The 12699-nt window shown below is 43.1% G+C and overlaps 1 protein-coding gene and 1 long non-coding RNA gene across 2 annotated transcripts in view; one reads left to right on the top strand and one right to left on the bottom strand.

Moving 5' to 3' along the window:
- LOC121357280 overlaps positions 1–4428 on the bottom strand; it is a 40984-nt gene extending 36556 nt beyond the window's left edge. Inside the window, exon 1 of the long non-coding RNA XR_005955709.1 lies at positions 4302–4428. This is a non-coding gene — a long non-coding RNA (uncharacterized LOC121357280). The remainder of the gene's footprint in view (positions 1–4301) is intronic.
- On the top strand, positions 3938–10860 carry EIF3F (eukaryotic translation initiation factor 3 subunit F). The gene is made up of 8 exons (XM_041474435.1): positions 3938–4223; positions 4322–4392; positions 4524–4603; positions 5629–5766; positions 6816–6907; positions 7118–7254; positions 7392–7505; positions 8248–10860. Exons 1-8 carry the CDS (start codon positions 3938–3940, stop codon positions 8323–8325), a joined length of 996 nt encoding a protein of 331 aa, XP_041330369.1. The 3' UTR covers positions 8326–10860.
- The last annotated feature ends 1839 nt before the right edge of the window (positions 10861–12699 follow it).

Raw genomic sequence — 12699 nt, 5'->3', positions numbered from 1 at the left:
TTTTATTGTGTTCTTTTATTTTAGCTTGGATCTCTGTATTTCCATATAGTGACCAAAAAGCACCAAGCAGCCCCCAGTGTGCTATTTTTGATCACCTAATGATAACTTCCATTGCCACTCTAACTTTAGCAAAGCTATATTCTTTTATCTACAGGGTATGCAATTGACACTATGCCTCATTATTTTTAGATGGTATTTGGATTTTCACTTTAAGCATTACCTCAGTAGTCCTATGTGTCAGTGTTATTTCCCTGATAATTAAGGTGGCCCCATAAAACATTACACAAAAGCAGGGAAGGGCTTGAATACTTTTTGCTGAAATGATGAGGCTGACCCAGCTGATGCATTGCACTGGGAGCTGGTGGCTGCAACAGCTGTCTTTCATCTACTGCCAATCTCAGATGCATCAGTATCTAAGATGTTTGATGAAGAATAAATAAGGGAACTAATTATCTTTTTTTTAATAGGAAAAAACCCAAGATAACCCCCAAACAAACAAACCAACTCCTCACAACCTAGAACCTGAAACCATTGCCACGACTGCACCATGTATAAGTCCTGGGCAGAAGGCAGAACTAATGGAACCTTGCACGGTTTAACCCCAGGCAGCAGCCAAGCAGTGCACAGCCTCTCACTCTCAGCTCCACCAGCGGGATCGGGGAGAGAACCAGAAGGGTAAAAGCTGGAACACTCATGGGCTGACATACAGTTCAATAGGGAAAGCAAAAGCCACACAAGCAAAACAAGGAATTGATTCACTGCTTCCCATGGACAGGCAGGTGTTATGAAGCTGAGTAATGCACCCAGGCAGGTGCAAGAGAGAGCCCTTCATTACAAAAACCAGGCCTTTTTAAGCAGTTAGCCCATTACCAGGTACATTCCATTTAACCACAACAAATGTAATTCAACCAACAGCCATAAGCCAAATTGTGAGCACATAATGGCTGTACAACTTGTTTTTCTACCTCCAATTCAGCTGAGTCACTTTTCCATAGTCCTCTTCTACTGAGCCAAAGTAGCAGGCCTGAGCCATGATTTTACAAGGGTAACAAGGCCCTTGTTCTATTAAGGTCTTACCTGCAACACCTGCAACAGGCAGGTGTTCACCCATCTCGAGGGAAGCAGGATCCCACCACCTGTACCCATTATTTGGGAAGAAAAAAACATCACTCCCAACATCCCCCACTTCTTCCTTCTTCTCCCACTTTATATACTGAGCATGATGTCATATGGTCTGGAATATCCCTTTGGTCATTTTAGGTCACCTCACTGTGTCCTCTTCCAACCTGGTAGATAGAATGTATAACAGGAAACCTTTCTTATAATAAAGGAATAGAAATACCATATTCAATCCCATTAAACTAACCAGGTAAAATTGCATCCTGAAATGATGAATCAAATCAATTGTAGATATTTCACTTTATCTGTAATGCAATGCAACAAATTTCCCCTAGAGCCAGAAATGATGTTAATTTCAGTAATACAAGCAAGATAAGAAGATGGCTATTGATAAAGAAATTACACATCACCAGTGAAATTGCAGCTGACATGACAGCAAATGCAATAATAATGACTCAGTCACAATCAAGGACTATAAAGATAAATATTACAAGAGCAGATAATTATATTCACCATCAAAATCAGATGCAGGGAAACCTAGCAAGGGACACTGTAAAATCAGAAGGCCCTGAGTTACCATGCTGATCCATGCAGACATGAGAATGTGTTTTCTGTGTCCCTCCTAGGCAGATAGATTCTACTGCAGTGTGGTAGTATCTCAACATCTTAATTGTATCAGTAGATGTATGTCAAGTTTTCATCAATGGCACCATTGATAAGTGTATCTACCCTCCTCTAAAAGTAACCTGATACTTTGTGAAACAATATTAATTAAACAGGTCTTCATTTTTCAGCAGTCATTTAGCAAGGAAAAACAGTTTTGTAGCTTGGACACATCTACTCCAGGCACGATCACATGATTGGTTTTCTTAGCATTAGATTTATACAGTCTTTGTATTGAGTGGGCTTTGTATGAGCCAACCACTGATCTTTGACTTTTGAGATATATAGGCTATCCATCTTCAGTAACTACATACACTCTCTGCACCCCATGCAACAACTTGACATCAATGATTTAAAGTTATTACAGTTGCCAGTTTTGAAGTACAGCTGCTGCTTCATATTAAAGTTGCCCAATTTTAAAGGTGAAAACATGAAACTATAATGGGCTCTTACAGAGCCTTGCTTGCTGCACATGACTCTGCAGCTGAATGTGTCAAATTAAGCACCAAGCCCAGTTTGATGCAAACAAGAATGAGATCAAACAGGTACTCTCTAACAAGAGCACCTCACACATTAGACTTCTCAATGACACATCAAAGCTCTGGAAACACAAACGTTTTAAAGCTTTATGTAATTTCACCCAGCCACACCTACAAGAAATGAAGGCTGCGCAGAGAAAGCCTAAGAATAGGAGATCCAGTTTTTACTGGTACACAGACCTGGAAGTGCTTCTATGAAGAGATAAAATCTGTTTATGCTCCCATGCATTAGCTCTCCTTTGTAGTTTTGAAAGGTGTTCCCCACTTACGTAAGAGATGCAAACTGCTTCCACGTAGGCAGAATGTGTGATCTTTTATTGAGGCACTTCTTTTATACTTGAGACCCTTCTTCAATGACATAGCTGAAATTGCTCATTTACTGATGACGTTCAGGCCTCAGCTAATGAAGCAGAGAAAACTCCAAAAGCCATCTGTCATGATAAGGTGGCTAACAAAGAGAAAGCGAAGTTCTGAAAGAATCCGGTCCTCTCAGCAGCTATTGAAAGCATACATGTTTCATTTCACAGCATATCCTCAGGTGGAAGGGACGCACTGCTCCAGGAGTCACACCACGAGCCTGAGAGCAGTGTTCAAACACGTCTAGAACTCCGTCAGGCTGGTGCTGACCACTTCCCCGACGACCTTGTTCCCTGTTCCAACCACCCTCTGGGTGAAAAACCTTTTTCTAATATCCAAACTAAATCTCCCCTGACACATCTTCAGGCCGTTCCCTTGGCTCCTTGTGCCACCGCAGACATCAGCGCCTGCCGCTCCGCCGCCCCTCACGCGAAGCTGCGGGCTGCCCTGACGTTCAGCGACACCTGCCCAGCCGCGCTGCTCGGGAGCGAGCCCACGGGCACCACACGTAACAGGCAAGAGTCACCCAGTAAGTGATTTTGCTGGGTAGTCACTTGATTAGGGGTAACCAGCATTTCCTCTCAACAGAATACTTGACAACCACTTATTCTTCTATTGAGGCAATAAAGACTAACAGCACTTGCCTGTCTCACAGAACCAAGAGCCCAAGGGCTGTATAGCCCCGCAAACAGCACTACTGGAGCACCTTCTCCGGGCGCCGTGCCCGCCCAGCTGCGTTCGCAGCGCCGCCACCTCAGAGCCGTGAGGCAGCACCGGCCGCCGGCGCCCTCAGGGCGCCCTGAGCCCCGCGGCGCGGCCCTGCCGTGCCCAGCCCGCCCGCACGAGGGCGCTCACCCAGCCCCGCCGGGAGAGCGCGCGGAGCACCGCACAGCCGGCGCGACCCCGCGGCCTCCCTACGCAGCGCTGAGCGGCATCTCCACAGCCAATAAACGGCCTTAAAGACGGGCGGGGAGGGCGCTGCTGGCCAATAGAAGAGAGGACAGCGGGGAGGCGGGGAATGCGAGAACCCAATTGAGAAACTTTCCGGCCCCGGGAGGGTGGGAACAAGAGTAAGGTTCAGTCACACACGGTGCGCGCTTCCTCCAATCAGAGCGTCTCCCCTCATCGCGAGCTCTGGATTGGCTAACAGATAGCCTCAGCTCGCCCGTCTCGCCAATAGAAAAGCAGCGCTGCATGACAGACGTTCGGCTCAGCCAATTACTGTCGGTACGGAGGACCCAGCCTCTCTTTCTTGCAAAATGGCGGCCACAGCTCCCGGTGCGGCTCCTCCCCCCCCCGCGCCCCCCCCGCCGCAGAGTCCGACGGCGGCTCCCACCGCCCCGGCGGGGAGCGCTCCCCCCGCGGCCGCGCCGACTCCGCCGGCCGCGCCGGCCCCGCCACCCGCCGCGCCACTGTCAGCCGCGCTCTCGGGCCCTTTCCCCGGCGGCCGCGTGGTGCGGCTGCACCCGGTTGTGCTCGCCTCCATCGTAGACAGCTTCGAGCGGCGCAACGAGGGCGCGGCGCGGGTCATCGGGACGCTGCTGGGTAAGAGCCGCCGCCCTGCCCGGCCCTGCCCGCCGCGGCCTCGGGGGGAGCGCCCGCCCTCCCCGCGGCCCCCCTTACCCTTCCTGTCCCTCCCGCAGGGACCGTGGACAAGCACTCGGTGGAGGTCACCAACTGCTTCTCCGTGCCGCACAACGAGTCCGAGGATGAGGTACGGAGGCGGCCCGGGCGGAGCGGGGGCTCTCTGGGCCGGGCGCCCCCCGCGCTCCGCTGCTGCACAATGTTGTGCCCGTGTTGCCCTCCGGGCTAAGCGCCCTTAACCAGCTGTATCCCGTTTCGCAGGTGGCCGTGGATATGGAATTTGCCAAAAACATGTATGAGTTGCACAAGAAAGTGTCTCCTAGCGAGATCATCTTGGGCTGGTAAGTTGTCCCATAATTCACTTTGTCACAGATGGAAAAGCAGAAGCACTAATGCCTGTGACAGTCATACCCTGCAACTCTTGTTACACAGTCAGTGGTAAAGCTCCTGAAGCTCATGAAAAGAAGAGATGGTATTGGAGACTTAAAGGATTTGTTTTTGTTTAGGTCTAGCAAGGTACCACAGAGGAGTGATATGTTAGAGAATATGTGCCCAGCTTTGTTAGAAGAACTTAGTTCCTGTAATACAACCTGTACCATGGAAGTTGACTGGTGAGAAAGAAGGGAGAATACAAAAGAGGTTTTTAATGTACCAGAGATGTCAGGAGGAATCGCTGATACCAGTTTGAGTACTTAGTTCTGTGCTGGAAGTAACCTGCATGTGGGATGTGAAGCAAGATCAATACAGTGTTATGGGAACACAGAGTCTGTGCCTGAGTGTGTGGCAGTGTGTTTATCACTCTTTTCATGCCTACAAAATGGCTTCATTTTCTTTCTGTGTAGCAAGCTTCCTTAAGAGCCTTCTAATGGCACAGCAGAGTGCAGTTCCAGTGACAGGAGCTTGCCTGAGAATGTGAGATGCTAATTGCAGAGCAGTTAAAGGAGCTAGATTAACAAGTTAGACCTCCTGCAGAGGGATGTGTGATTTGTGGATGACAAAATTCATCCAAGTTTGTTTGGTGTGCTTTGACTTACATAGATGGAAAAAGCTGGTCTAGAACACAGTGACGGATAACTGAATATTGGATGTCTGATGTCAATTTACTGATGTTTTATGGCTGCTACTACACCACTGGCCCGTGCGTATTTCTGGTGTGGGTGTGCTCGACCTCTGATTCCAATAATTTTAGGGACAAGAGGCCATAAAGTAAAAAATGTCCAGTAAAACACTTATGGTTAGTATGCTGCTACAGCTCAGTGCTTGGAAATCGGTGGTTTAGGATACAATCCTGTTAAATACCAACAATACAAAACACTGGGCACTTGAGTGTTGGAAGGACGGCTCTTTAACGTGTGTTCTTTTGAAGGTATGCAACAGGTCACGACATCACGGAGCACTCGGTCCTGATCCACGAGTATTACAGCCGGGAAGCACACAATCCAATCCACCTCACCGTGGACACAAGTCTCCAGAATTCACGCATGAGCATTAAAGCCTATGTCAGGTACTCTGCGAGGGGAGCAATGTGAATTACTGAGAGATGCCCCATCAGGGTAACAAGGAGTGTAGTGGGGTGCAGTGTCCTTTCTCAGACAATATTGTGCAGTAGTTAAACATAGTGGTGAGCCAAGGATCATGGCTTACTTCTCATTGGAATGTCTTGACCATTGTATATAGGCTTAAAGATTTCATTAACTGGAACCTCATTGGGGTGAGGAATTGTGACTTAATTAACAATTTTCAGAACATCTTTGGAATATTTCACAGGGTTCACACAGCTGGCAGTAATGTCACTAACTTCCATCACACTGACATGTAGCAATGGGGCTTTATTGCTTAGCAGTGCCCTTATACAAGTTGGAGGATTAGTGTGGTTAAAACAATTCAAACAGCATCTTCTTGATGGGTCTTTCTTCCCCTTAATCCCATAATTCTTATCAGTTAACAATGGAGATTAAATATTGAGAAATTAAACTCTTCCACCTCACTGAATTCCTCCCACTATTGGCTGAAGCACTCTGCTCTGCTCGGAAAAGACCCTTTTCTTTGTAGAGAAAGTATTGCTTCTTGACTGTGCGTCTTTAAAATGGGAACTACTCCGTGATATCTTACTTAAAGCATAAATGGACTTCAAGTACTTTGAATAATAGGTATAATAAAGGTGTGGAGAGTGCTTTGTACTTGAATTTTGTCATATTGCTTGTTGTTTCAGTCATTTTGTAAAGCATGAAGTATTTCAGGATAGAAGAACACTTCCTATAAAAGCAAGAAGGAACTTTGGTTAAGGTGATAGTTCTTCATGCATTCATGGTGACGTCAAACCAGCTAGGGGTATTCTTGGATGAAAAAGAGCAATTAATAGCATGCCAGAACTGGTTTCCTGTCCTCAGTTATCCTTGGGTCTTAAAATTGCTGATTTTGGTGAGAATGAGTAATGCACTCGTGTTCACGCTTTAGTGCTAACAGAGATCTTTGAGATGGAAATCTCTTCCTTCCTCCCTTATATATGTCCATGCTGAAAATGTTTTGTTGTTTTCTTTTTTTTTTTCCTAGTGCCCCAATGGGAGTCCCTGGTAAAACTATGGGCGTGATGTTCACACCACTAACAGTGAAATATGTTTATTATGATACAGAGCGGATAGGAGGTGAATGCTTTCTTCCTATTTTGGTTATAACCGTTGTTGTGACAATGTTCAAATGCTTCTTTTACCCTGGTAAAGCTGCCGTTCTGGGAATTTTACTGGTAATCAGACTGTCTTGCTGAAGCTGACCTAAAAAAATCTTCATCAAGTTAAGGGTTTAAACTGTTATCTGTGGCAGTCTGTTTTTTTCACTGCTTCTCCTTTTGCTTTCAGTGGATCTCATCATGAAGACCTGCTTCAGCCCCAACCGAGTGATTGGCTTGTCCAGTGACTTGCAGCAGGTGGGGTCGGCGTCAGCCAGGATCCAGGACACCCTGACCATGGTGCTGCAGTACGCCGAGGACGTGCTGGTACGGCCAGCTTTCTATCAGCCAGAAAAAAAGTTTGATGTTAACTTGTGCATCTTGGTTTTCTCTTTATTATTTCTCTTTCTGGGCCATAAACTTTGAGTTCCACTTATGCTGAAGTGTGTGTTTCTTATGCTTAGTCTGGCAAAGTGGCTGCTGACAACACTGTCGGGCGCTTCCTGATGGATCTTATTAACCAGGTGCCAAAGATTTCACCAGAGGACTTTGAGACCATGTTGAACAGCAATATCAATGTAAGATCTCAATTAATTTTTTCTGTGCCTTGCTAGCAATTTTGAAAATTTTTCATACAGACATAAATTTGTCTATAATCTATCCTTTCATATCAACATGCTAATACAGCTTTTTTTTATTGCCAGTAATTTGGTGTTTTAAGGGCTGAGGGTGGATAAAGAAGCTCAGCATCATCTTGCAAGCAGCTCCAGATAAAAGTATTAATTTTTAAGGACTTAGGTATTTTGCAAGTCATGTGAAAACCAGTACCAATTTTTCTTTCATATTGATTGGACAGCATGAATGACCAAACTTAAAAAATTTATTTCAGCAATAACTGGTGACTTCCCAGATTCTTTTGCCTGAGCTGGAGTTCTGTCTCTCTGCATAACACTTACAAACATGAACAAGGTTTTAGCATGCTACCTGATTTCTCTAACAGATTTTTAGAGAACTTAAGTTTCTGAATGTGTTGTTCACCCACAGTCTGTAAGACCAGAACTAATTTTTAATTTTGCTTATACCCTTTGACTTCTCTGGTTAACATGGGTGAACTCAGAGTTAAAATTTCACAAGCAGTGTTTCATATGCCAGGAATCCAAAAGCTTCCTGCAAGGGAAGCATTCCTCAGGGCAGGACTTTCAGGAGTAACAATATTTCTTGTAAGCTGATTGTAAAATGCTTTACAGATGTTAAAAATTCAGCTAATAAGCTAGAATTTGTTAATATTTCTGATCACTGTTTTTTTCCCCTCCCTTTCAGGACCTACTGATGGTAACCTACTTGGCAAATCTCACACAGTCACAGATTGCTCTGAATGAAAAACTTCTGAGTTTGTAAAGAAACTTTTGCCACCCTACACTTTAAGGAGCCTGAAGAATGAGCAGATACACTTTTCTGTTGTGTTAGACATTTCCTTGGACTGTAATTTAATTACCTACATGACTTGGTTTACATCGTTATTTCCATTGCTCTGAGAAGTCCCTAACATGCTTTAGGAAATGAATGGGAGCGACTGCAGTTCAGTTGAGCCTGGTATTTTAAAATGAAATATGAGAATCTTAGGTCTTGTGGATTTGTCTACTTGTATAACAAAATACAGCTTTATTGTAAGAATGTATTTGGAATAAAAGTTCCATTGCAGTGGCAACAATGGTCCAGAAAAAAAAAAAAAAACTTTCTCATTTATTGTGTAATGAATCCATTTTAGAAAGAGGGTGGGGGGTAAGATGGCATCAGGAAAGAAAGAGTTGATGGGAGTGAACTCCAGTTCTTTGCAGGTTTTTTTTCCAACTGCTAAAGCACACTGGAAGTGTGGGGGTTTGTGTTGCATATAATATGCTTTAGCATGCAGGTCTGCAGAATAGTCTCTGGTTTAGTGTGGTGCTGTGTACATCCCTTCAGCAGGGTACTGACAGACTATGAGACAGTAAATTCAGTTTATGGTATCACTTCTATGCATATAATTATTTTCTGATTGTTTGGGAAAAGAAGTAAAGGTCAATAGCATTACCCCCTCTTAAAGAGTGAGTTCAGAGAATTAAAGCCAGCAACTAAGTTCATGGTAAAAGAGTTTGAAAAGCATTTGTGGCTAAACAAGCTTGGCTACTGGAGTTTCCATCTTTGCCAAAGACGAAAAGGACAGCAAAATGACAATCCATGAGATTGGAGGTTGAAAGTTAGGTGTTGCCAAATGGGAATTTTCTATTTCATAATGCTGTACTGCTGCTAAAATGTGAAGAGAAACCCCATTTTCTCCCCAAGATATGTTTCATGTTAACTAAGTTCCAGCTGGAAGAAAGCCAATACAAATATCAGCTGCAACTTTGCACGGTCTCTGCCAATAACATTACCTTTAGAAGGCTGTCTTACAGTTCAGCTGTGCTGAGGGGGTACTCTGCTTTAACAGAGTTAAAGCATCCCTTTTCTACAACAAAACTGTTCCCACCTTACTAAGGACTGTATCTAGTTTGGTGAATGAATTTGAAATTGAAGTATGCAAAGAGAGTCTTCTCCAAAACTGGTAATTTGCCAGCTAAATCCAAGAATAAGACCCAGATTACAAATCTGTAGATCCTGTATTGCTTTTTCCAATCTAGAGAGTTCCCCCAGTGACTCAATGCTAAATTCTAAGTTCTAATTGCAAGGTCAATGTAAACGGAAAGTGAAGGTCCAGCAAAGATCCTCATCTCATTGAAAATGTTATTTGTGAGCATTAAATAAGTATTAGAACTCAACTCTTTTTTTATTAGTCTGAATAAAAGTGTTTCACTTTCTCTTTTTTAAACTTAATATTCTTAAATTCAGCCATTTAATGTTTCAAAATTTTCAGATCACTGTTTTTTGAAGAAAGTTTTGACGTGGCAGAAAAGAGGAAGCAGCAAAGGTGAATAAGGCTCTCAATTACTGCAAAGAAGTTGCAGTGGTGGGGAAGCAAAATATTTTTTCCCTTATCTCTCCTCTGCAGGAAGCTCTTCTATTCCCTCTTAGGAAAAGGGAGAAAACATAAAAAGAAAGCTATTCAGCTTTTAGATTGTTAAAAATCTATGTTGTTTTATAAGCTGGTGTGCACAAAATGCAAAGTTCCAAGAAGAACATTTGTGATCATTGTGGAATTTGCCAGTCCTTGCAAGTACTGAAGACTAATAATGAAGATATGTGATAAGGAACTAAGGTTATGTCTTCCTAGATAGAAAGATTCACTGCAAAGCAGAGGTGTCTGAAGTGACCAAAGTCCACGAGTTTAGGCCTTTGCAAGACAGGACATTGCCAAATGCTTGGAGGTGGGGTAGGAAAAGAGATTCCTTTTAAAAAATTCTGTCTGGTCCCATCCATTCTGTCCTTGTGAGTGGACACATGGTGATCCTTACTTTGACTCTGGAGTTTTGAATGTCTGATTTCAAATTTCAGTGACCACTTTTATGAAGGACAACACTGTGAGCACAAGTGTAATGCATAATTTTGCTTAATTGTAAAGCCTGAGCTGTGCTGTTACCTAGAAGGCATTCCTTCTCTAGAATTGTAAAATGTTGAGAGGAATTACTAAAGGTATTCTATTAGAATTGTTCCACTCTACAGAACCTGTCTAAAAACTTGAACTTCAATAGAAAATTTGGTGGGGAAAACTTGGGAGTCAAGAAACATCACCAAGGATTTCAAGCTTTAACTCTGTATTGGTTTGTAAATTGCATGAATTAATTAGGGAACTTTCTCCTTTTCCTGTGTTTGTGTGTTTCTTCAGAATGTGTTGCTCCAAATAATTGACAAAGTTAGTTTCACACAGTCAAGACAGATAATTCTCTGGTATTCTTCTATATATTATACAGAGTTCTACTAGTGATCTCACTAAAACAATAAAAAACTTCCATCCTCTAACGCATTCAGCATTTTCTTTTCCTAGATGACTTCTCTGAATGAGTATAAATTCCTGGACATTACTGTATTACATTTATTTGTGACAGTGTGCATATTTTCCTGGTAAATATTAGGCTTTAAAATACCTTGTTCGAACAACTCTTCTACCAGCTCCCAGCACTCAAGTATTTAAGGGCTCAAATTATGTAAATTATTAAGAATGTTAAAATGTTTAACATCTTCAAATTTGTTTTTTAACCTGGCTTAGTTGAGCTCATCTTGGGTTTTTACCTAAGCATTAAGTTCTTGAACAGTTCTTTTCCTCAATATACATAATAATATTCAGAACAGAGTTTAATGTTACAATGAATTCTCTTTTGGTATAACTTGGAGGAATGTATCAAGTCCATCCATCTTGTTGCCTTGGGCCTTTTTCAGACACAATCTCAGGCAGCTTCATCAAAGGAGAAGAGTTTCAGCCAAGCACTTCTGGGCAGTACAGAGGCAATGAAGATGGGTTTTGCAGTGAGCAGGGTGACTTTGGACAAGCTGCAGTTTAATTAGCCCACAGGCATTATGCTTTGCTCTGACATCTTCCCAGCACAGTAAGACTGCTGTGTTTCTTATCAAAATTAATACTTACAGGATAGACTACCTTAATAATATTTATATTAGGGAATAAAATATAATAATATTTATATTTAGGGAATGCTTTCATAATAATTCAGGAGGAGGTGGTAATGGTCCACTATTTTTTAACCAATGAGACTCAGCAGAAAAAAATTCTATATTGTTTGCAATAACAAACCTTATTGTTATCTGCAATTTGAAACTTAAATCCTTGCTGCCAGAATAGCAACTTCATTTGGTGATTATTTCCAAGTACTGGGATGAAGGTCACTAAATTTGCGTTTTTAGTTGAGTCACTTCGGTTTCTTGGCAGCTGCAAAGAGGAGGCAGTGTTTTGGTGTGCAATTTTGTGAACCTGTGGACATACGCCACCTATACCTGAAATTCACGCGTTCGATCCTAATGACTAAAATTAATGTGAAAATGTTAGACACACAACCCTTCTAGAACAGTTAAGCAGAACAAGCTGCTGTTGTCCTGTGCTTTGAGGAAGGGTGAAGCTTCAATTTCCTCACAACGGAACCAGAGACTGGTTGGCAGTTCTGTAGGGGTGGTGCGAAAGCCCGACGCTCAGAGCAGGGCGGGTGCAGCACTAACGTGACTCACCGGGCAGCGCCTGCCCTGGGCAGCTCACCAAACACACGGCTCCTCCTGCCTCCTGAAGGGACCTGACTCGCTCTGCTCCCTGCACACAGGGAAGGTTGACTCAACAGCTTACTGGGACTGTGCATTTCAGTAACTGAAGTCACAAGGCAGTCTAACAGGAGAAGTGGTTTTAGTGCATAATGTAGACTTGGGCCACTGCAGCATCCTGTGGGTTTGTTACACTTTGACCGATGGTTCAAAGCTGACCAGTTCTTACAACAACAAACTTGGGGAAAGTCTTTGCTTTTAATTTAATTATATTAGCTAAGTAGAACAGCACAACTAATACTTTATATTACTTAAGTGGGAAATAATGTTCCAACCAGGACACATAGAGAAGCAGCAATGCTTTAGCTGCCTACAATAAATTCCTCTGGAAAAAAGTTTTGTTTCAGCTCTTTTGACAGCACTCAGCAACACTACGTAGTTGAGCCAAGTCACTCCAGACCAGAATTCTGTCCAGCACCATGTTCTAGGATCAGATGCAAGAATATAACAAAAGAGAAGAACAAAAGTTTGTCTCTCCCCTAAACTTGAATTTTCTAATAGTGAGAAGCTGCCTTGACACTGCATGGGGTTTTAGAA

Source organism: Pyrgilauda ruficollis, unplaced genomic scaffold (genome assembly GCF_017590135.1).
Source record: "Pyrgilauda ruficollis isolate IOZ18807 unplaced genomic scaffold, ASM1759013v1 scaffold11, whole genome shotgun sequence".
Classification (NCBI taxonomy): domain Eukaryota; kingdom Metazoa; phylum Chordata; class Aves; order Passeriformes; family Passeridae; genus Pyrgilauda; species Pyrgilauda ruficollis.
Note: the sequence above shows the minus strand (reverse complement) of the source record. Positions and strands in the feature narration are given on the sequence as shown.

What these genes read in the sequence shown, in the direction of transcription:
- EIF3F (XM_041474435.1), top strand. Translation starts at nt 3,938, where the DNA reads ATGGCGGCCACAGCTCCCGGTGCGGCTCCTCCCCCCCCCGCGCCCCCC. An exon ending in GGTCATCGGGACGCTGCTGG is followed by an intron (nt 4,224 to 4,321) that starts GTAAGAGCCGCC and finishes TCCCTCCCGCAG; the next exon opens with GGACCGTGGACAAGCACTCG. An exon ending in AGCATTAAAGCCTATGTCAG is followed by an intron (nt 5,767 to 6,815) that starts GTACTCTGCGAG and finishes TTTTTTTCCTAG; the next exon opens with TGCCCCAATGGGAGTCCCTG.